We start from the raw sequence: 24,863 nt of genomic DNA, 5'->3' as shown, positions 1-24,863 counted from the left end.
CTGTCTATGGCAGCTTCTGGTCACAACCACAAATGTTAGAAGTCATGACAGAGGCTGTATGACCCACGAAACCTGAAATAGTCACTATCAGGCCCTTTCCAGAAAAAGTCTGCCCACATCCGTACTCTGCTGTCCTGCTTCGATCTAAAAGGCACCCCACGACAGCAGTGGAAGCAACGTCCTCTTACACAAGGAAGTTAGGAGAAGTCTCTACGGCGAGGAAGCATCAAAGCCAAAATCTGGTACCAGCCTTTCATGTACTTAGGAGTCCTTTCATTATGCCAGTAAGACGTACAGACTTCCTACTATTCTACTACCATTGTTTTTTTTTTTTTTGGGTGTGACAATACAGAGTGTAACCCTCCAGGAGGGTAAAGCCTGTAGCTTACCCCTCTGCATCCCCCTGGGACTCTGGAACAGACAAAAAAATAACCCACACGTGCTTCACAAATTCATAAATGTGTGGCCCTTACAAGTTCTATTTAGTTTACGTCCATAAAACTTCTGTCACCCAATTTCCCCAAAGATGGAGTTCCAGCTCCAGTGTGGGTGGGAGGAACTGCAGCCGGCCCTCCCATTGCTGCCACACAGTGACACCTGCTGGAAGGACGGGGTGCACAGGAGGGCAGCCCCACCCCCTCCAGATCCACGTGCTCCTGTCCTCTGAGGCCTGTTTTTGTTTTGCTCACAGGTTTAGAAATAGTACTTGGAGTTCCAGACAAACAGCAGCAACTTGGGAGGGGAGGGGGAATTCTTTTAAAGCCCGTAACTACGGCAGTAATAAGTTATTGTGTTGTTTTGCTTTTTTATTTATTTTGTTTTAAAGATGAAAACATCATTAAGAATGTAATGGGCCAGAGTTTAACGTTTGTTCCCTTCAGGAAGTAAAACCAAAAGACTCCTATCTGTGTCGTTCATTCATATTAGCACATCTTTATCTTACACAGAAATCTCCAGAGCTATTATGGTTTCGTATTGTACATGGAAAGTTTTCTTAAAAAGGAGCAATCATGTTTTCCCTGAAAATCCCAGCGACAGAAACACAGTGTACAGGTTTCATGTCGACAGAATTGCATTTAGAAAAATCCAATTAATTTGAAGGGCAAATGCGATACAGGTTTTAAATCCTGCGATCTAACGTCATGATCTTACGCACATGACCCTAGACTTAAGCCCCAGCAAGAATCACGTCTGCAGCTGCACTTGGCCACATGGGATGGTTCTCCCCGGGCGGCAGCCAAAGGTACGGATTAATTAACATTCCTAGCACTGCGGCCGCATTCTGTTGACAAAAACATTCTTTGGATCAAGGCATGAAAAGCAAATAGCCGGCAGCACGGTTTCTGACACAAAAGGTGAGAACGAGAAAGTATTCACTACCACCCCAAGAACACGGGACAAAATTCCTGAGACTGTGTAACTCTGCACAGCAAGACGCCGACGAGCGCCGCGTGCGGCCGGAGGGATGAGGCTTTTCGTGAGCACATACTACTGTAACTGCAGCTTGAGCTGCTGGTTTTAAACTAAACGGAAACTTCTTTTAAACGCCAAATGTCCACATTTTAATGGCTGGTTTAGAGAAACTTCCAATTCCTCCTGCTTCATTCAAAGTAAATGGTTCCTAGCATCTGTAAATTCACACCCCTTGGAGATCAGCACAAGAATTCATCCGCTGAAGGATAAAAGGGGTAGCCACGCAGCCCACTGTTGCTAAGGGAAGTAAGGAATTTAAAAAATCAAGGGGCTTGGGTCCTTCATCACACCCTTTTCACAGTGACCTTTAGCAACCAGGGACATGCACATGACCCCCAAGGGAAGGGCATTCTGAGTATTGTGTTGGTCGGCACAGTAGGGAATGGGCTTAAGATAATTTAAAAAAGAGATTGAAGATATTGCCAGGAAAATAAATACTGATGTTAAGGAGAAATAAACCCAGAGTAAACCTCTGGGGAAAATAGGCAAAATGAGGCAGACATAAAGGAATAACTAAATAAACACAGCATTAAGAAGCCTTGGACTTTTGCCAGAAAGCCATAAGCTGCCCAAGACATTACCAAATGTTAATAATATTTAAGAAATAAATATTCTGGGGGCCCCTGGGTGGCTCAGTCCGTTAGGCATCCAACTCTTGATTTCAGCTCAGGTCATGATCTCAGGGTTATGAGATGGAGCCCCACGTCTGGCTCTGTGCCAAGCAAGGAGCCTGCTTAAGATTCTCTCTCCCCCTATCCCCCTGTCCCCTGCACACTCTAAGAAAAAAAAAAAAGAAATATTTTGTTGAGGTACTTTGTAGTAATACTGTCTGGCCTTTCGTGAGCGTTTAACAAATTTTGTTGAGTGAATGAAAGCTCAGAGATGATATTTCTTGGTGATAGATCTTGGTGTGCTACAGAGAAGATCAATTAAATGACCAAACCCCCAATTTTCCCTGTAAACCTAAGAGCACTATCCCTGGTATAGGTTTCTGGGTGCTACCCTCCAAAGTCAGGCATTTAGAATCAGATCTCCCAAGCACCACGACTGTGGGTTATTTTTTTTCCTTTAAAAAGATCTACCCCATTTCTTAGATGTCCAAGGTGATCAAGATTTAAATATATGCACTAAGTTCTGAACATGTTCCGTTAGCATTGACCATCTAAGTGCATGTGACATTTATTAATGTGTGCTGAATCTAATAGTCCTTTTTTTTTAAAAAAAAGATTTTATTTATTTGAGAGAAAGAAAGCGAGAGACAGAGCACAAGCGGAGGCAGCGAGGCAGAGGCAGAGGGAGAACAGATCCCCGCTGAGCAGGGAGCCGGACGTGGGGCTCAATCCCAGGACCCCGGGATCATGACCTAAGCTGAAGGCAGACGCTTAACGACTGAGCCACCCAGGTGCCCCTCTAATCGTCGTCCACAGCTGCCACGTGGTTAGACTAGGAAACATCGTGTGGCGATGAGAATCATGCAGGAATTTAAATCAGTATCTAAAGAAGACAATGTCACAAATTTTCATATTGATCTAGCCTTGACATTTTAGAGGAATGGTTCCCCAAAAGACATGGAGCCTCTGAATCTGGCTACTTCATTTTTCTTTAATCACTATATTCTTTAGTGGGCATCTACCATCTATCAGCATTGGCAGTGACAAATTTCAACTGTGTTTAGGAAAAGCTGGGTGACAAAGGACAGTCAGCTGGTGGAGTTTACTTAGCTATTTCAGACTTTCACTTTTCACAGGGCTAGACCAGTCCCCCCGAAAACTGCCATTGTGTGGGCATGAAAGGCATCTGAAAAGCCACTGCAATCATTACCTTTTTGAAATAAAGGTAAGAAAGCTAACCGTGAGAAGCACTGTGGCACCTTACTGCCGGCCAAACCTTCGCAGTTTCCTGAATGTTTACTGTAGACACGCAGCAACGGGATTCCCAGTGTGGTTGCTGGCAGTCCACCACGCCAGGGCTTAGTATCAGATTTATGTTAGATTGCAAATTTGAGGAATGATACCAAGATCGCCGGGTGCCACAAAAGCATTTGATAAAACCGTTCACCATTAAAGAGAAGACAGCAAGTTCTGTGTGCAAAGATCCTACATCACACAATACAATTTCACCACTTGTTTTCATCCAGGGGGCCAGGAAGATGGAGAACACACTGTCAGGCAGGAATGTCGAGACGGTCAGAGGGTCCTACACGGCATCTGAAGTCTCCAAGGAGCCACTGCCATGTGTCTGATCCCCACACGGGGGAGACTGTGTGACCAGGGGGACTGGAAGCCTCAGCGGGTAAGGAGGGTGCAGACAGGCGAAGGTGGCACAGAAGATCACGCAACACCGACCAGCCTCAGACCCCGGACCTTCAGTCTACCGGGGGGTGTACACTTCAACATTTAAAACTGCAATATGTGAAAACACTGATTCTCCTTCCTGATTTTTTAAAAGTCAGCCACTTCATCTCCTACAACTGTATTTCTAGTAATTTGTATGTTTCCTTGAGAAAGGAAACTGAAAGTAAAGTGAAACACTTTGTAACAAGCTGCTACACTTTATCACATCCTTATGGAGATGACGGGGGAGGGGCAGGATTTTAATATATGCGCAAACATTAAAGCAGGAACAAATCAAGCCCTTACCTTTTATGATAGTCTATTCTATGGGGACAAGTCTAAACCAGAGTGACGCTGGGTCACTCTAGTACAGAACAGAAATTAATCCCAGGGGAAACAGTGCTCCTTAATTTAATAAACGAAGAGCAAGTTTTCTAAATTAGTCATTACACATTTATACGTATACGTACAATTGGATGTCACAAAGGAAAAACCATACCAGACTTCCCACCCAAACCTGTAAACTACTTCTACCGGGGAATGAGGCATGCTGAAGCACTGAGGTGTTCTCTTTATAAAAACAGCCTTCCAGAAAGAGGCGTTTGCTCCATGGTATTATTTTTTATTGTTGCTCCTGAATGGGACCATCCGCTTAATGAACTCATGCTTCTTTTAGGCATTACAGTCTAATTGCCCACTACAAAATAAAACAGCAGCATCGGGGGAAAAGAAAAAGAAAAACAAAGCAAAGCAAAACAAAAAAGCTCAGCAATGAAAATTATTATCTTTTCTCTCCTTGTTTCAAAAACATTTGAAAAAATACCTGGATTGAAAGACAGGTATCTATGGGCCCAAGGAAGCGATGGCCTTAAATGACTTTAGATGCCATTAAAAAAAAAAGTAAACTTTTAAAATCAAAGAACACTTTATGTATCATGGAATGTTTAAAAGAATAAAAATACTAGAAAAATCATACCAAAGAAGTAATGGCTTTCAAGTGTCACAACATTAAGAAATGGGCACAAACTGCCAAGCAGAGGCTCTGACTACATCTGAGGACAAGCGAGTGCAGTGAGCACCTGGACCCGCCGCTCCCCGGGCTAGAGCTCCCTTGCACGGTCTGACCAGTCCCGCAGCCCCGTCAGGTGTGGGCCCTGTCCAACTCTCACACCCTGTCCCCGCTACATGCTGAGCACCTGCTCCCCCCGCCCCCTCGGGGCTTCTGCCCAAGCCACTCACTCGGTCCAGGATGTTGCCTTCCCCTAACACTCCTTCTCACCAATACTTTTCAAATAAAGCCATGTATGGATAAATAAGTCCCTTCCCTTTCTTCTGGGACACGCTTAGTCATCCTTCTGCAACCAGCCAGGCCTCCCTGCTCCTGCCACGATCCGAGCCGAGGCTGTGCTCGCGCCAACACCGCTGCCCAGGCAGGGAGCTCCTGAGCCTGGGGGCAGTGGCCCGGCACATCACCTACAGCTGCTCAGGGGCTAAATAAATGAACGAACACATCGACAAGAGAAGCAACTTCCTTCTCTGGAGCTACTGAAAAACAGATCTTCCGTAGTCGGGAGTGCTCATCACTGAGGATGGAAAAACGGAACAGTCAGCTTGAATTACCCTCTCGTCTTCTGATCCCACGACCAGTAACTAACAAATTAACAAACAAACGCTGTCATCGCTTCGACAATACCTGTGTCTACCTTGGCCATATCACACTTACTCTGTTTACGGGCAGAGGCATTAAATACTGTATTATAGCCATCGTCTGATTTTAGTGAAGGGGTTTAATGGAAAACTAACATGTCCAATTCTAAAAATAATAATATTGAAGAATTTTCTGACAGATTGTAGGTCACTCCCCACCCCCAGTCTTCCATTAAATCAACAACTATTTACTACCTATCACTTGCCAGCCACCATCCTAAGAAGCTGGAGACTGGGCAGTGAACACAAAATCCCTGTCCTCATGTTTTATTTCCATGAAACACACACACACACACACACACACACACACACACACACCTGGTAGGGATAAGTACGATAAGGACAAATAAAGCAGGATAGAGAGGTGTAAGTACTGGCAGTAAGAGAGGGAGGTGTTTTTGGTGGTGGTGGGGGCGGTCAGGAGGGCCTCGCTGACCCGGCGGCATGGGGGCAGAGCGCTGAAGGACACGATGAGTTAAGTCCTACAGGATCTGGTGGAGGGCACTGCAAAGAGAGGAAATGAGCACGAGGCCCTGAGACGGGGCCTGCTGGGCTGTTTAACGAAGAGCAGGGAGAGATGCGTGTGGGTGCAGTTGGGTGAGCAAGGGCAGAAGAAATGGAGACAAGCTCTCGAGAGACGGTGTGAGGAAGGTGAGTGGCCCGGAGGGCTCCCAGCACTCAGCAGACCAAGTGCTCTGAATGACAGCAAACCTTTAGAGGGTTTTCAGCAAAATAATGACGTAATTCAAAGCAAAACAAAAGAAAAAACACCACTTTGGCTGCCGTGTTGCAAGTCTGTCAAGAGGCTGGCGCTGGACACAGAGAGCAGTCAGGGGCTACTCCAAGCACCTGAGTGGAGGGGGTGGTGCTTTGACCAGGGTTGGGCGGTAGAGGTGGCGAGATGTGGGGGGTTCCTGAACACACTCTGAAGGAAGAGGCAAAGGGTACCACGGATGACTTCAAGACTTTTGGTCTAGCAGGTGGAAGGATGGGAGGTGTGCTTCTTAAAGGTAAGGGTGAATCAGAAGTTTGGGGCACGTCCAACTTGAGGTACCCATTAGAGTCGCCAGTGGGGGTGGTGAGCAGGTGGACGGACGCTCCAGTCTGCAGTAAGTAGTGGAATGAGCAGCAGATAGGTGGGATTTGCCTCAGAAAACGGAATGAGATGACCTAGTGAGTGGGTATAGATGGAAAAGAGACGAGCCACCACAGCCCTGGGGCACTGCATGTAGAGGCCCGTGTTCAACTAGAAAGCAGGACCCCCTCCAGACACGCAGCATCCTACTGCACGCAGGCGTCTGGGCTTTTCTTCCCTAAAAACACAGACATCTGAGGAACCGTGAAGCAAGATCCCATCTCTAACTACTGCTGATTTGATGGAGTGGAACCGCTTTTCAAAGAATAATAAGACACAACCTTAGGACAGTAATCAAGAAAACACAAAGACAGCAGGCTCTCATTCATCCAACCGGCCAAAATTTGAATTCTTACAGTATAAGGTATAGTCAAGGACGTGTAGAGACAGAAACTGTTCTCGAAAACAATTTAAAATTAGAAAGCAAAATTAATTTTCTAGGCATCTACATACAAGGTGCTACTGTTAATGCAAGTTCAAAACACAAACAAACCAACCAAACACATACTGTTCATGGGTATATGAATGTACATTAAATGAATTGAAAAGCACAGCTAGTGTCTGCCTCTGGGAGGGAGAGTGATTGGCAAAGGTGACCTGATATGTAATGATGTGCTTGGCTGGTTTTTTCAAAAATACACTGAATTTATGAAAAAGACTTGAGGCAAATATGAGAAAATATAGTAAGTCTGGTGTGAATACATGAGTGCATGTAATAAAATCCTCTGTAATCTTTTTGTATTTAAAAAAAAAATCAAAATATTTTTTTAAAAGCACAAAACAGAAGAATGAAAAGAAGACCACTACTGCCACAGTAGTAAACAACAGATGTTTACTACTTCTATACCTACATTCCAAGCCCATAATAAAGCAAAAGTAGGATATATTTGTTGGCATATTCATAAAGAATTGTTAGGTCTCCAGTATGGCACAGCACTTGGCAAAATCCACCTAGATGGTACAGTTTACTATTCAACTAAAACCGTGGAAAAACTAAGTATGCTACCCATAATTCCGGTAATTAAAAAAAATTTTAACTGAGAGAAAAACAAGTAAAACTACCTACTTTTATCAGAAGACCCCATCTGAATAGGGAACTAGGCTATCAAGTTTGAGTTATAATCTAAAATCTGCTTCAACTGCTCCTGGAATGAGCTGAGAAATACACAAATGAATGGAGAGATATGTAAGTCTATCCATCAGCCAATCTAAACAATACATGATAATTAACAGAAACCACACTTAATTTTCCTATGCAAATTTAAAGGTAAACACTACCTTCCTTTAACTTTAGAGAACTCTAGGGATATTTTACTTAATCTTTATAAGACATCTTCCTAAAGAAGTAAAACATGTAAACAAGTGTATATTGTAATAATACTTTTTACACTTATGTTTCTCAGACATTAGTATTTCACATTTCTACTTTGTTCCTTTTCTAGTCTGTGGGTAATAATAAACTTGCTGAAACTCTTATTCATTCTTCCTAGCTTTTTACTTCTGAGTGGCTCAATATAATAGCAATACAGCAAATAATAATAAAGCAAATAAATAATAAAGCAAATTAAAAAGTTTTTTTCTTTGCTTCGTTATGGTAATTAATTTACTGCATGATTGATAAGAGCAGAAAATAAACCAAGCAAGCTGTTTACATTAGAAGTGAATTATAATTAATTCTATTAAACGTGTAAGTGTCTTTAAACAAAGACACGACACAGAATTCAATTTCTGGCAATTCAAAAATCAGCTTTTAATAAGTATGTTCCTAGGACAGAAAAGTGACTCGTACGTTAATGTGGTAGGCACTTCTAAACCCTGATATTGCCATCCCCAATATGTATCAAAGCGTCAAGGTGCCTAAAACACTTTAAAAGCTCCTTATTGTCCTAAATTTGTTATGATTATCTTTTTCTTCTATCAAGAATGTATCAGTTTAGTCCCAAAAAAGAGTTAGAGGCAATCCTTTCTGTGTGCTTAAAATACTGAATCATATTGGCTATACCACTTAAGATGTGAGTCACTTCCTTTGCATATTTAGAAAAAAATTCACTAAAAATTCATTTAGTGTGTTAGTGGTTGTCAGGTGGGATAAAAAGCGTTTGACTTTTTACCTATATTTTCAATGATGTCCTCACCATTTTCTCTTTGGAGATTTTCTAGATATCAAACTAATGCATATTAACTAAAACATAGCAAGCAAATAAAGGTCTAATTTAGGGCATGTTTCAAAAAAAGTAGGACAACTTTTCAAAGAAAACTTATCTCTTTGGTTGATAAATTCTTGGCTTAAAAAACAAGTCTTAACGAAAGAATCATTCTACTCTCTAATGAGTCAGAACAGATGAACAGGTTTATTTTCCCTCAAAATTGGTTAGAGATAAACACTTGTATTTGTTGAGTTAACACTGTTAAAAAAACCACCAGTTAACTTTTCCAAAACAACAAACATTCTGGGGAAGCAAACAAATGTTTTATTCCACAAACATTTCCAGAGCAGCTGTTCTGTGCGAGGCAGCGCACCACGGCTGCAGGTGAAAGAAGCATCACTCCTTCATCAGTTCTGCTCAGGAGATGCTTAAGGATCTCAGGGAGGAGGTAAGGTAAGTATTTGTAAATAATCCCAAAATAAGGCAGAAAGAGATTCAGTGCTTAGGGAGAGCAAATGCTAAAATACTACAGGAGGTGAGAGAAGAGACAAGTGGCTTCCCCTGGGGCGGGGGGGGCGGAGGGAAAATCAGAGAAGGCTTCATGGCAGCAGTGGATTTGAGCTAGACCTTGAAGGAGGGGAAGATTTTTGTCCAGTGCACACTGGGAGCCACGTCTGCATGGGGTTTGAGGGCGGAGGGTTGAAGGGAGGGTTGGAGAGATAGAGAGCCAGATCGATGTCATGTGAGCAGGAAATTTAAGCATTAAAAAGAAAGAAATGAGAAGGGTGAGGAAGTAGGCGGACAGCAGATTATAACGGACTTTGAAGATGGGAGGTCGATGGAGACCAATGGAAGACTTGCAGCAGAGCAGTACTATGACCAGACATACACTTCGGGGAGATTAACATCTGTGGGGATGGATGGGTGGGAAGGAAGAAAAATTAAAGACGGGAAAGCCGATTAGGCGTCTACTGCATTGTGTAAAGAAGCAGCAATGACAATAAGAATGAGGAAGTATCAGTGGGAACGGAAAGAAGCATATGGATGCAAAAAAATAGCACACTGTAAATAGCATTTATGAAAAATATGGAATAAAGCCTTACCTGATTCTTCTGTATCTTGTTCATCTATTAAACCTACTGAGACGCCTAAATCCACACATTTCTTGCTATGTGTCTTGGACTTCATGTGTTTTGTCAGATTTCCTTAAGGGAAAAGAATGTTTACTAAGCTTAACGTAGTATTATTTTGCTATTGCATTTGTCAACACTGGCAAATTCCATTCCTATTTCAAGTGAAAGCACAGACTGGTGATACAATTCCAAGACTAAAATTTGGACAAATCAAAGTATTGGTATCTCTGTGTTGTAATAACCTTGCTATTTATTACTAATAACTTCTCTTTTTCAAATCTGTTCCCTCTACTCGGACAATGTCTACTTTTGCCTTTGGTTTCTATTCTGTGGTCCTCATTTATTTCTGAGAACGTTATATACATATTCAGTTTAAAGTCCCTTTGGAATTGCACTAAGATCTGTGGTTCCTAGCGTCCGAATACCCGCTCACTGTGTCTGCTGGGTCTCCCCCATGGTGCCTTGTTCCCTTGCATCCTCTGTAGTTTTCATTGTAAGCTTATCTTCAGCAAGATTGTTTCCCAGGGAGTCTTAAGGACCCTGGGTTGTAGAAACATCTCTGTGGGTCAGTTTTCCAACTGCTTCTACTTGGGACTTCAGGTTTCAGACCCCTAACTCTAGACCAGTTATTTATTTATTTATTTTTGGTATGGCAGAGGTCTGGGGTTTTGCTTTTTAGCATGTACCTTTTCCCCATAAGGTGCAAAGTCACTGGGCAGGAGGTCCAGGCTTACTTCAGAAGCCTCGGACTCCATTCCAGGACTGACAATTAAAACCCCAGGGCTGGAGGCATATATCTGGCTTTGATGTCCCCATGAATTCTTTTTTTTTTAATTTTAAATTTTATTCATTTATTTATTTAATCATTATTATTGTTTAAGTGTCTATTTGCTATTATGCTAGCATGGAGTATTCTTTTTTGTTTCTGTTACCTGGGCATTTGCCTTTTTAAATATCAAGCTTGACTATTAAAAACTACACTTGGTTGTTACATCATAAACAGAATTTCTGTTCACTGGAACCTGCGAAGGAATTTCCTGCATTAATTTCCCTGCACCATACTGACTAGAAGTCTCGCGATAGTATCTCTGAAGAGGTGTTTCCTTCGGCAGCTAACGTACCTAAGTGTGATCAGGGGCAGTATTATACTGGGAACCACCAGGCACGTTTGTCCCACGTGATCAGGAAAGCAGGGGGAGAGCTCTGATTCTTCTAAGGATACCAGCAGCTTGAGTGGACAATGCCACACACACACAAAATTGCCAACAAGCGAAAATCATCTCTTTGGAACAAACAAACAAAATCGGCAAACTAGTATTTGAGAAGAGCTAGAAGTGTCTGACTTGCCGCTCTCCACTCTGGGCTGGCAGTAACTGAAGGGCCTGCGACACGGCTGTATTTATAGACCCTCAGGACCGCTACAAATGCCTTAAGTCCCCGGAACTGGTCCCAGTTGTTCAAGCCGATTCGTGCTCTAGACAGTACGTGCAGCATCCCGGGGCTCAGGGCTTCCGGGGCTCAAGTGGGGGAGGGGCCTGGACCAGAGAATGTCTAAGACCCATCAGACCCTGACTTCTGTAATTCCAGAGGTGACACCTGGCTCATGTGGCCTGGCCACGTCGGGTACGTACTTTAAATACACTTAAAAAAACAAAAACAAAACAAACATGAAGCAAATATGACAAAATGTTAATGATTAGTAAAAGGTGGTTGGTATATTGGTGTTCATCATACAGATCTCTACTTTTCCGTATGCTTCAAACTTTTCACATTAACAAGTTGTAAAAAAAAAAATGCCTTGGCCATCTGAACATGGCTGAAATTTCCACTTATTAAGTCAAAGCACTTTCTAATATAATAATGATATGACAAACCAAATTAGGACAGCTACAGAACATTATCTGCTTCTTATAGAAGCTAATGGATAATTGTAACCAGGCCAATCTGGGAATATAAGCTTTTAATTAGCATATTTTCTCATAACTTGAGCTATTACTTATTATTAACCTACTTTTTAAATAAGTTAAAATAAACAATCAATCTGCATTTTAACATGCAAAATACACATATTAAGATGCAAATATCCCCTAGCAATGCCAGGAACTTTGTGCATTAACTTAATATGTAAGTTTTTGAACAGATTTAGTAAACATTCATCTAAATCCTCTGGAAAGCACGTGAGGTTTTGTTTCTGGGTTCCGATGGCTACATATAGAGTCTAGCTTTCTGTGATATAAATGACAGTAAATCCTGCAGAGATGCAAGCTCACTTTATATTTTCTGCTGACTGACCTTTAAACAGTGAAAGCAAATCAATTAAAATTCTTTTGAAAATGTCCTCATAAAATAAATTAAGAGGACAAATGACGAAGTAGAGATTTATAAGCATTACCATGGGAAGCACCACTTTCTAGCACTGCAGATCACGCACTGGGCGGCATCTCGCTGGCTCGGTGTACCCATATTTATGTAGCACTGTCATTACATCACTATTTCTGTTACCATCCAGACACAGCCAATGAGAGGCCGAGCTGCACCGGCTAGGACAACAAAGTCAACCCAGTAGGGCAACAGCCCCATCGAAAAACAAATCTCTTATTAGCTACGTCCTTTAGAAGATACCATGGAATCTGTCTTACAAATATTCACAGAAGGCAGACTTCTACAAGGAAGCTGACCCATAAAGTGAAGAACTGTCATGCTGAGAAGAGGAAAAGACTGAATTTCTAGTATTTTCTTCACTGGTCTCCTTGGCGAGGCTAGCTTTCTTCAAATGCGTATTTATCACATAATTCCAAAGAATTAGCTGACAAAACATTTAATGTAAATTCAGATAAGCAAGCCTATCAGAGGGGTGGGAGGCGTGAACACTGTGAAGACGGCACGCTCACTCTTCAGGGGTCATTATGCTCGGTCAGCCTTTTAGGAAACATTTATCTAAAACCTGACGTGGTGCCATGTTGAGTTACTTCACCAAGATCACTATTTGGTGATTCAGAGTACTTTTCTTTGCCAAGAAGTCTCTGCAGCTTCATTTGGTTTTCCACACCTAAGGGTTTCTCCCTCTCTTGCCCTTATTTTATGAATATAGGTTTTCGAATATCCTGATTCCCTTTCCCCCTTCTATTGAGAAATACCCATTTCACCTTATACCTTGAGCTTTTTCTGTTTAGCAACATTGTTCTACACTTGGTAATCTTTTATTAGTAACACTGGCCTCTTTCTGGCCTCCTGGTCTCACACTGGAAAGTAACCGATGTTTCTTAATCACAGGATCAAAACCAGTGAAAGGGCAATAAATTGGGTTAAGAGATCAAAGCACTTTCTCTTATCACGGCCTGCACACGAGGCCAGGAAGAGCATTGTGAAACCCACCCTCCACTTCCAGGAGGAGAATCCACGTCACAATGAAAGGACTACAGACAGTGAACCTCCCAATTACTCATGATGTCTTGAAACTCTTCAGAACGTTCAAAGCTAGCTGAAGAACGGTCCTGTTGCTGTTATTTCTATCACTCTGGCTTCGAGTACTACTGGCTTGTAAAGAGAGTGAATTTAAAGCTGCTTAGCTGCTACCTATTACAACTCTCTTCAAATACCAATAAATACTAGCCAAAAAATGAAATAAATGTTGCCAAAGAGTTGATCAATCTTTAAAATGAAAACCCTGAAGACAGCCAATATAATCAGAAAAAAGGTGAATGTTCACTCAAAAGGGATAAAAACAAGTTTCTGTAAAAAAAAAAAAAACTACATTTAAGTATTTTTTTACAGACATTGCACTTTCAGACAGATAATTTTATGATTACATTGTCTTGTTTTAGAGCGATTCTTAGTTTTTAAAGGGTGGTATGGAAAATTAAAGTCTCAAGTAACAGATTTTTATATAATGATTCATGAGCAAGGAGCCTAAGGAAGAGAGTGAGCATTATAAGTAGTGTACTCATTACATGTGGCAGAGAATCTGAAGAGGGCAAAATTACCTTAACTATAATAAAGACTTATAATTTAAATAAAAACATATAAAGAATACATAAAGAGTACTAAATATGATTTTAATGACTAGTTTGGAGTTCTATGCACGTTAACTAGTACAACAGAAATTTTTTTGAAGTTGAAACTCAATAGAATTTGGATAAAAAACAAAAAGCATCAAGGAAAAAAGAGAAATGTCTATTCAGGCCTAAAATTAGATAATAAAACATGAACACAATCATTATAAGGTTACTACAGTTATTATTTAAAAATTTTTCTTTAATCTTTAAGCACAGAAATGAGTCTACTTGTAATAATGAAAATTGCTTTCTCTTCTTTGGCCCCAAAGTATTTTTGAAATGTATTAGTCATCATGTTATGCAACTCTAATTTGGGGAGTAAAATAAAAAAGGGCAGTTTCTCCTTTTAAAATGTCATATTTATTATGTACATTGTAAAAGTGTGTAATTAAAACTTTTTTTCCTCCAGAGGTCTAGAGACAGATAAAGAAATAAGGCTACCGTGTTGACAAGATGTATTTATATTCATCAATTTAAGCTACTGCATCCTTGGTCAAAGAGTATGTAAAGTGGGGTCTCAGCTCTACTAACTCAATGCATATAAAAACGACCATGAAGCAATGTCATCTCATACCTTTCGTCTTAAAGGAGAAGTTACAGTAAGTGCAGTGGTAGGGGCGGACATCTGTATGGGTCCGTATGTGTTTCTTTAGCATACTAGGTTTCTTACAACGTATTCCACATTCTTCACATATGTACTTTCCTCTTCCCCTGCCTCGGACATATACATACTCTTCATTTGATTTATATCTAATTTAAAGAAAAAAAAATAAATAGGGAGGTTGGATACTATGTCTTTGAGAAAATACAGATGATTAGAATTCAACTTACAAAATGCAGCAAGTCACAATTTTTACACTCAATCAATACACATTTTATGCACAAGTAACAGAATATTCCAGATTTTTGCATCAACACTTAATATGCTACCAGCTAATTCTAATCAAGCGACCTTATTAGATACTAGGTGTAATTTTAACATAGCACTCCCTCCTTCTAGGCCACTGTTCAAAAGTGTTCTTTATTATTAAATTCAATGACAACAACTCTAAGTACTGAAATATTTCTTGGCTTTGCCAGAACTATAATCAGCTTTTACAATGTGTTTTTCTCATTACCAAATACACAAAGGCATCAAAAAGGCAGTGAATTTGTGTGACAACGGATTTCCCGAGGCACTCCTTATTGTAAATCAACATGAAACCCAGAGTTTATTCTGAAAACAGTTCTTAGCTGCCTCCTAAGACCTGCAATGTTTCCTATTTTCTCGATCAAAATGGAATTATTTAACATGACAGTCTAACATATATTTTGCCATGAAGATTCTGTAAATAAGCTGAGACACCTTGCAACATTTATATAAAATTGGCACTGTTAAGTCTTCACATGAAAGCAAATGTACATTTAAAAAGTGTGTTTAAATGTACATTTAAAAAGTAAAATTTGTACTTGCCCTCCATCAAATATTTTAATTCTTCTTGGTTCACTTTTGATTAAGGAATTTTCTTTATCTTGCTCACTGTTAATTTCAGAGGCATCTTTATTGCTGAATTCAACTACTGTGGACTTTTGATTACCTAATGCTCTCTGAAAGGGAAAAAAAAAAAGAGAAACTAATTTAATAAAACTGAAAACACAAACATGCTAATGTTTCACTTGGAAATTAAAACATGGCAGAGAACCATACATGTAGTTAACTTAATGGAATGCATTTCGAGGAAGTAACATGTTTACAGGTCATTTGCTCTCTCCCCTCCCTTAGCTTTAGTCTCTCTGCCCCACAGCAACCTGACGAATCCTACGCTGTTTCAAAGTCCCGCCACAATCCACTGACCAAGCGCTCGCACTACACTCTCGTTCTTCAAGAGCTTTAATCTTTGGAGATGGGAAAGAGCCCGTTTCCCTTTTTGGGATGATACCGCCTCATGCTCCTAAGGAACACGACGCCATCCCCCTCACTGGAACGCACTGGAACTGCACCCTGTCAAGCGGAAGCCCCATGTCCCAAGAATCTCCCCTTCTCCTATCATTTTAAAACATAATCATGTGTCTTCTCAAAAGTTCCCGAATGCTGGTAACTGTGAGATGTCACAGGCAGGTCAGAAGTTAGGCTGTGGCCTAATAATCACCCTGTCTCTAGAAAACAGTAACAAACCTCAAAGTGATACACAATGTGTGCGTTTCCTGGGAAACTTCAATAGCGACAGCACCGTAGGGTTTCACAAGCGTCCCCCTTCTCAGCGCCTGCCATTCTCACACGTCCTGTGAGGCAGGCAGCACAGGGGGTTATACCCAGCGAGGAAAGGCACTCTCGGGGTGAAGTCACTTGTCCAAGGTCAAGCTTCACAGCCAAGGCTCAAACGCCCATCCTCTGGCCAATTCCAACACGAGGCATGACTCTTGCGATCAAGGGCTCTCTTCACAAACCTTTGCAAACCACATCCCCAAGAGGACAGCTCTGTACTGGAATGACTTACGACTAGCAAGCGATGAGAGAGTGTGCACCAGGGACGGAGGGCCTGCGCAGCCTCAAAAGGGGCACCCTGCGGAGCCCGTCCTCTCCAGGCCGGGAGTAAAGCACAGCTGCTGGCCCAGGGTCTCAGAAAGGGGGTGCGAGGAGGTAATGATACTGACCCTGACCGGCAAAAATGCATCGGGTTCTTCTTTTCCTGGCAAACACACTGGGTTTCCCCACAATCTGGAATGCACACAATACCTTTCCTTGACTTTATACCGTTAACACTAATTCTACTTTTCATCTCCTTTTCAACACCTAATTCCCATTTATCTATCGCTCACTCTCCTACTATCAAATGTGGCTTCTAGTCACCAGTTACCAATGAGCTGAACACGCCAAAATCCTTATCCCTTCCTTAGTCTTTATACACTTGACCAACTGTGCTGTTTATGTTGTTGATACCTTGTTTCTCTTAGAAACACCTGGCCTTCAACACCTGCCCTTTCCTGTCCATTTTGAATTATAAGTACATTAACATCTGGGTTGGGAGTTAAGAGTCAAGCCAGCACCCAGTCCTCCACAGCTACCTGCCCATACAACCCAAGTCACCAGTGGTATCAGAACCACTCAGTACAGGAACCATGTTTGTCTTCAGCTTTATGTGACTTTTATTTGACCTCTCCATCTGAGTAACTTTCCTTGAAATTTCCTCCTTGATTTATGTGATCCCACTTTCTCCTAGTCCTTCTTTTTCCTCTATGAACAACCTCTTTCAGTTTCCTGTGTGGGCTTTCTTCCTCCTGAATGGAGAAACCCTTTAAGTAGTGGTGATCCCCAAATCCATCCTGAGCCCTTTCTTCCTTCCATCCCCTCTGAGCAAGCTCATTAATCACACCAGTGCACCAAGGAATTCCTTGCCTAGCTCCAAATCTAGATAAACACATTTCCAGAGGCATTTCTACCAAGGCACTTGTTACTGAAGGAGAGTCATTTTTCTATAGGCACAGGAACATTCATGAAGCTCTGTTTAAATTCTCATAATCAGGTCTCATCTTCTAAGATTATGATTTAACTGGTCTAGAGTAAAGTCTGGGCATTTAAGAACTAAATTCTGAATGGTTTGGATGCACCCTCCTTCATGGAAAAAGGATCAATGGCTCTTTACTACCATGCAAATTCTTTGTTTTTTTACCCATATTTCCAACTTGAAGGCACATTGGTGTTTCGAACTTACACCTCCAGCCATGGCAGATTCCTCAGGGTTCTTTAAAACAAACCAAGTTCTTTCTCACTTCCATATCATTTCAGCAGACTAATAAAATTTCTCATACTTGTTTACCTTAAAAAAAAACTTCCTACTTTTTCTTTCTTTCTTTTTTTTTTAAAGACTCAGTGAAAGTATCTCCACTTTTGGAATATCTTCCCTGTGTCCATACGTCCTCCACCTACTGGCAAAGTTAGAGACTTCCTTCTTCAAACTGCATATACCTCCATTATAACTGTGATACTGAAATATTTCCTTATTGACAAGCACTTATATGTCTATGAACCTGTATTCTACGCTTGTGAACCTGTAGGGGTCAAGGACTCAATCTATAACTCTGAATGGCCCGAGGCCAACATGAGCCCCCTAACTATTTACTCTCACTTCAGTGACTTTTCCCATTATAAAGCCAACAACTCCACTAAAACGGATTCCACAAATAACCCAAAGTTATAGATTTATGACCTCACTCTACGTCTTGACCAAATCAACTCAATTATCCGTGTATGAGTCAGCTATTCTGTGACTCTTTTTTCCAGTACTAAGATGATTCCAACACTGGGCGGACGTTGGGACTGGCATGGCGAGGGGAGAATCATCAGGTGCACATAGGACAAGCATGAATGGCTCTCTGCTTATATTTCTAGATGAAATATAACACTCTTCGATTAGTCACACCTCTGTTCCCCTGCACTAGCAGGGACAAAGCATAAACATAATCTCTTATCACTTAGCACAAGAGAAAGATGAAAGTAAAACCGTGATTCTGTGTACCATTATGTAAGGACTTAAATATTCAGCTCAGGTCAAGTTATTTTCAAAATGTTTCAAGATAAAATCACCGAAGGATTCCATATAACCCTTATCGGCATTACTCTCGGGGTAAACTTGTCATCCTTTCTTTCAGATAACTTTATACTTAAAGAATACAATTTGTCATTCAAAATTAAGATACAACTTCCAATTAAAACATTTAAAGGCATCAAAACACTGCACAAACTATTGCTGAAGATAAATGATATGTCAAGTACCTTGCTTAGGTTGCTTTTCCACTTGCTTGAATAAACCAATAAATCTGATTTGGAATGGGTAGTTATTGCTTGACAATATAGTGATTTTCCGGTCTTCTGTTTTGAGTTAAGAAGAGAAAGAGCAACTTTTGTAGGCAAACCAAGTGGGTTTGGATTACTGGCACTAACTGTCCAATCAGTATAGGCTGAAGTTTTCTGGTCATTCTGAGGCAAATGCAAAGCCTTCTGCCTCAGTAGGTAACACCAGGTGAAGTTGGTTGAGGTCTTCAGGCTGGGGAAAGGCAGCTGCTGGGTGTCTCCCGCGTCAGACACTAAAAGTGTGCTGGTCGTAGTTTGACGTTGCTCTTGGATGCTCTCTTTGTCACCTTGAGTTTTAGTCCCTGGAGACTTCCTTTCTTGGTTATTGTCTACACGTTCCAAAGGAGAAATGTGAACGTTTTCTGCAGGGACAGGCGAATTTCTCACTGTAAGAGTTAGCGATGTGGATGACTTGATCTTTTCAAGTTCTCGTGGTTCGCTTATAGGTTCCGTAACTACAGACTTCGAGTGTTCGGATGACAACTGACCAGCTGGTAACACATCTTTCAGAAGAACAGCCTCATTACTGATTTCAGGTGGAGGAAACATATCCTGTTCCAATAGCACACCTTCAAGAGGCTCTGTAGTACAAACCTGCCTCACTAAAATGGGCTTCTTCTGTTTATTACCTTCACTAGGTCTTGAACTCAATGGTTCAAACGGTCTAATCTCTGTTGTACAAACAGCTCCATTCTCATCTTTAGCTCGCTTCTGATGCTTTTCCATGGCAATGTCTAAACTATTTGCTGGGGAAAGCATCCTTTTACTTGATGCTGAAGATTCTTGCTGGGGGGAAAGTCTACCCAGAGACAGTTTCTGGGTTATGGACGGGGAATCTGATGGAGAAAAATTCTGGCCCATCTCTGAAAAAACATTTTCACAAACGAGTTCCTTCTCTGGGTTTGGCAAAGCATTCTGGTGATCTTTTTGCAGTTTTGGCATGGAATGTTGTTCTTCGCTGATTGGCACCTTGCTAGGATTGGCCTGGCAAATTGGCTGGTTGGAGAGATCTTGGGTCACCAGGATCTGTGGCAGAGGTGTGACAGTGGCAAAACAGTATGCTGGAACGTTGCTCTGCAGATGCACAGGCAACGCAAACGATGTTGGCACCTTCTGCGCCTGACCACCAAGGGGCCCGAGCTTCAGTGGGGGCGGGACACATGAATTAGGCATGGCATCTACTAATTTGGTTGGTAATGCTAATGAAGTCCCACGGTGGTCAACCCCAATTGCATCTGAAAGAACTTGGTTTGGCAAAGAAAGGACAGGACTGGAAGAGCAAGACTGGCTTGAAGTGAAAACCTGACAGTGTAGTTGGTACTTCGGAGCAAAGCAATCTTTACTTTTAGAAGATCCACACGGACTGGGACTTGCATCTGGTTTGACAGTCTGTGTAGACACTTGCAGAGACATCTGTGTGTTCTGGTGGCTAAGGGGTGAGTGGATGTGATTTAATAAATTGATACCAAAATGCTGTTGAACAGAAAAGATGTTAGTAGAGGTGGAACTGGAAGTTTCTGTTCGCTGATCCTTAACTTGAGTCTGGGAGTGCAAAGTGTTTGCCGGAAACTCGGCTAAAGATGCATTAGTGAGCTGAGGGCCCTGAAACGGTGCTGTGTTCACACTAGGAAGAGCAATCGTTTGGAAAGACGGTGGGTTTGCAGGAGACACATGACTCTCTGGAGCTATGTTTAAAGATATCTGCCGCATCAGCGGACCTCTTCTTCTTTCTAAGAGAGGCACGTGCCCGGTGACCCCCATGCCAGAAGGGGATGTCAGGGGCTGCAATTCAACAGGTGGTGTTGTCTGAGGTGGAGTTATGCTTCCACAGTCGAATGATTTACTTCTGAAATCAGAGACCTCCATCGATGTTTGCATGCAGCTAATTTGTTCTGAGGCAGCACGCCTCATCTCCCGGTGAGTTCCAGGAACATTAAGTGTATTGGAGCCAGCTGGAATCATGAGAAACTCTGCTCTGTTTAGAAAATCGATTTTGGGGGAAGCCTCAGTTTTAGAAATATCCTCTACGTCTAACGAAGCTGAGAAACTGGAAGTGTGAGATAAACTACTCTCCCTACTTAGACTCCTGGACAAGGTGGAGTCAAAACTTGATTCTGTTGAAGAATGTTCCATCTCGGCAAGACGGAGCCTCTTCTTTTTGGGTGGCAGTTTCTCTGTTGGCAACTTTGACAGGGTTTCACTGCGTTGAGGCCAGCTGAACTTCTCTGATTTTTCCTGATCGTAGCCTTGGGCTTCGAGGTCCCGATCTGGCTCTTCTGTGACCAGAATTTCTGGGACTTGGATGTTGGGCTGCCGAACCAGTCGGGAGGGCTGTCCTAACCCATGTCGTTCATTTGAACTCTTTCTCAAACCATCCTGAAGTTCTCCTCTCAGCGCGTCTGATGATAGCACAGGCTGGTGAGGGTGAGATGTATTCTGAGGAGGGTGGCCTTCCTCTGGGGAAATTCCTATTACTTTCAGCGGCCCTGGCTTCACTGTTCTATTCAACTCCTGGAAGGAAACTGGGGAGCCTCTTTCAAAAGACTCAAGCTTGTCGAACGAACTGGGTCTGCTCAGTGAGTTTGTATGCTGAATGACTGAGATTCCAGTTCCGTGCCTTTTCAGCTCCGTCTTGTCCTGGGCAGCTGAACTTAGGTGTTGCTCTGGGATGGCGGACGGCTTTGGATCCATGGTCTGGTCAGGGCCTCTGGCAACCAGCTGGATCTGGGGGGTTTGCAACTGTATATTTCTATGCTGCTGGTCACTTGTTATTGTTATATTATGCTTAGACAGAGTGGAAGCGGGGCCCAGAGAATTCTGAAACTGAAGGCCTTCAGAGCTTTTTGGAGAAGCCCCCCTTTCATTTTGCTGGAGTTCATCATCATCTCCAACGCTTTTCATTTTCCTCCTTTTTCTAATCTGGGGCGTCTGTTCCCACACCCCCGTGGAACCAGCAACTCTGTAGTGCAGAATCTGAGGCAGTGTACTATTAGGCACAGGGCTGTGCTCGGGTTCTCTCACAGCTACCTTTGTTTTTGGTCCGTGTAACTCCGAACAGTAAAATTTCTTATGGTTTTCAAAATTCTCCAGTTTTCTATACCTGTTTCTACAGGTTTCACACTCAAACATTGTCCCTCGCCCTTGATGGGACTTCTTTTTCTCTAAATGCGAGCCTGGTGCCAATGACTTGCTCCTTGCTGATATGGCGTCACTGGGGGCACTGCATCCTTGATAGCTCTCATCCAAGGACTGTCCGGGACCAAGAAGGTGATTTTCATTTGCTGAAGAGTCCTCGACTGCTGACTGTCTGACGAGGGTCCGGGGATGTGCACTGGGGGGCACGGAAGTGTTAGGTCCTGACACAAAGACATCATCGTAGAAAGCGCCAATTTTGTCATCAAATGACTGACTTCCTCTCAGTGGGTGAGGGGGAGGTATTATGCTTGCAGGTACTGCCGAATAACCTGTGGTAGGCATAGAATTACTTCTCGTAATCGGCAAACAGTCAAGGGAAGGTACAGACAGAAGAAACACTTGCTTTGATTTCTCAGTAGGGGTGAAAGGGGACTTTGGTATATCAGAGCTTGAGCTTGTTCTCCGTCCCATCGGTTTCAAATCAAACTGAAAAGAATCTTTAAAAATGTATGACTTGGGGGAATCGATACTTCCTCGTCGTGAGAGCGAGGTTCTCCGTGGCTTAACACTATCCAGTTGCTTGTCATCTACCAAGGCTTCGTTGTCGGAGATAAGCTTTGAAATCCGTTCTTCAAGCGTTTTTGTTGCCAAGGGTGGGCGCATCTGACCTGGCAGAAGCAATGCCTTCTCACTTGTTGGCAGAGTCGAAGGTGCTGGTGTATTGATACGAGGTGCAGAGGGCCCATTATTCTTATTTGAGTCTTGTTCCATGGTGGGTAACGTCCTGGCAAAGGGAGTCGGCGGACTCGCCGTCTGGTCGGCACTTTCAGAACGTGAAAAGTAACCAGAATCTGTACTCCCTAAACTTCGAGGACTCAGAAGTTTTCCTTGTTGTTCTTGGGAGCAGTCGGTAGCCTGCTGCCTTTGTAGTTGGGCGTGTACCGTTCCTACGTGTGGTTCTTGTTTTCCTTCTGGCTGACTCAGGTCCCCTTTCTGACAGGACTTCTCATCAGTCTCTAGGGAGGACGTCCAGGCTGAGTGGGATAGGACACTGGTTCCCTGAAGGTCCTTCTGCTTCTGTGCACTAGACAGCTCAAGCTTGGGATCCGTAAGCTTTGGGCTGTCGACTCTTAAAGGGGACATGCCGACAGGGTGGACCACGACTTTTGGTAACTCTGTCACAGCTTGGGATTCTGAAGCTTTGTCCTGTAGTGAAAAGTCACCCACCACATGGTCTGGATTGCTGGGAATGGAACTTGATTTTGGTAAAGCTTCAGAATTAGACATCATTTTCATTATCTGCACGGGCTGCAGGCCCATGGAGGCCGGGTCGTTCTGTCTTTCGTCAGCAGCCCCTTCCTCATCGCTGTCACCACTGTCTTCTACGTCTGAATGGATACTAAGCGCTTTGGGGGACTCCTGTGACAGGAACAAACCACCAGCATCCGGTTGCAAGACGAGACCCAGTTTGATAGTGTGTGCATGGGATTTTTTGTGCTTGTACAGATTGCTTTTAGTCTTAAATGAAAATCCACAGGTCACACAGGGATAGGGTCGCTCCCCAGTGTGGGAGCGGATGTGCTTTAAAAGCACGCTAGGCTTTGCACAAGCTCTATTGCAATACTCACAAATGTATTTTCCTTGTTTTTTGGGCTTCTGATCTTTCAGAAGAAGACTGCACATTTGCTCCACGCTGTGGTTAACAACAGAGGCGACGGGAGTTGAATTGTAAATTGGCGGGGGGGCTGAGTGTGTAGAATGGGCCGGACTGACTGACATCGGTGAAGCAGAATCCATTTGCTGGTTTTGAGGAGTAACCTGAGTTCTACTGGAAGGTGAAGTCAGACCCACAGATGATGTCACTGCTATAGGATAAACCTGTTCAAGTTTGGCATTCTCTTGATTTTGGAGATTCGCCAATGACCTCGTGAAACCTGAACACGCTGGAAGCTGCTGATTTTGTTGGGTAGGTTTGGAGACAAAGTGTTCGTGTTGATTATAGGAATGAGAAACTGACGGAACTGCGACTTGCTCGATCTTCGGAGCAGCGGACACACGCACGGTGTATGAGGTACAAGGAGAAGGCTGTGGTTCAGAAACGAATTCTTGTGGAGTCTGATTTGGGGCCTCCACTGAGCTGCTGTTTAACTGAGAAGGGGGTCGTACAGTTTTATTTGGTCTCAGTTTTTCTATCTTAACTGCACAAGACGAGCCCTTTTGTGACAAGGTGCTCAGTTCTGGCTCCATTGCTTTCAGTAAGACATCGAATGCGGTGTTTGTGTAAGAGGAAGAAGTAGGACTACGAGAGGAGGAGATACATTCACTATGGTCAGTCCTGGTTTTACTTGACGAAGAACCAGAGTCACATTTTGCATCCAGGAAGTCCGCCTTGGCGGGGTCAGAGCCTTCCGACCCCCATCTACGCAGTTCAGATGAGTGCTGCGGAAACAAGGGCTTCTTTGGGGAGACAGAGTCTTCGGGTTTAGGGGCCTCGGCAACTACCCCAGGTGTTTCTCCATTTTGTTTGGTAAACTGCTTCCCATTTTTTACGGGACTAGGATTCTGCTTCTTGTGAGACTCAGCAGCACTCTGAAGAGCAGCAAAAGAGGACTCTTCTGTATTCTGTTTATGTTTCGCCTGAAGAGGATTCCGCAGTGGGGATTTTGGTATTTTTTTCAGGTGATTCTCAGCTACAATCTTTTTTCGTTTCACACCTTTAAGTGACTCTGAAGTCGCTTTAATGCCAGCCTCTAAGATTTCTGTTAAAAAAAAAATTAAAAATATCAATTGGTAAAATGGTATATATGCCAACTATACGCATATTTTTTACACTAAGACTACAATCACAAGAGCGTCATGACAACGGAAGAAGGTAGTCTAAGGAGAGCTTATTTTGGATAAAACTGCATTCGAA

General features: G+C 42.7%; 1 protein-coding gene across 7 annotated transcripts in view; it reads right to left on the bottom strand.

Annotated features, from left to right (window-relative positions):
- The window catches only part of HIVEP1 (HIVEP zinc finger 1), a 153,168-nt gene that overhangs the window by 18,796 nt on the left and 109,509 nt on the right, over positions 1–24,863 (bottom strand). For 6 of the 7 annotated variants that reach the window (XM_026511496.4, XM_026511495.4, XM_048225674.2 and 3 more), the window contains 4 exons: positions 18,737–24,708; positions 15,437–15,570; positions 14,558–14,733; positions 9,899–10,000 (listed from right to left, as the gene is read on the bottom strand). In XM_026511496.4, coding sequence (XP_026367281.1) covers positions 9,899–10,000; positions 14,558–14,733; positions 15,437–15,570; positions 18,737–24,708 — 6,384 coding nt within the window. The remainder of the gene's footprint in view (positions 1–9,898; positions 10,001–14,557; positions 14,734–15,436; positions 15,571–18,736; positions 24,709–24,863) is intronic. The other variant, XM_048225675.2, reaches the window with a different exon arrangement.

Source organism: Ursus arctos, unplaced genomic scaffold (genome assembly GCF_023065955.2).
Source record: "Ursus arctos isolate Adak ecotype North America unplaced genomic scaffold, UrsArc2.0 scaffold_31, whole genome shotgun sequence".
Classification (NCBI taxonomy): Eukaryota; Metazoa; Chordata; class Mammalia; order Carnivora; family Ursidae; genus Ursus; species Ursus arctos.
Note: the sequence above shows the minus strand (reverse complement) of the source record. Positions and strands in the feature narration are given on the sequence as shown.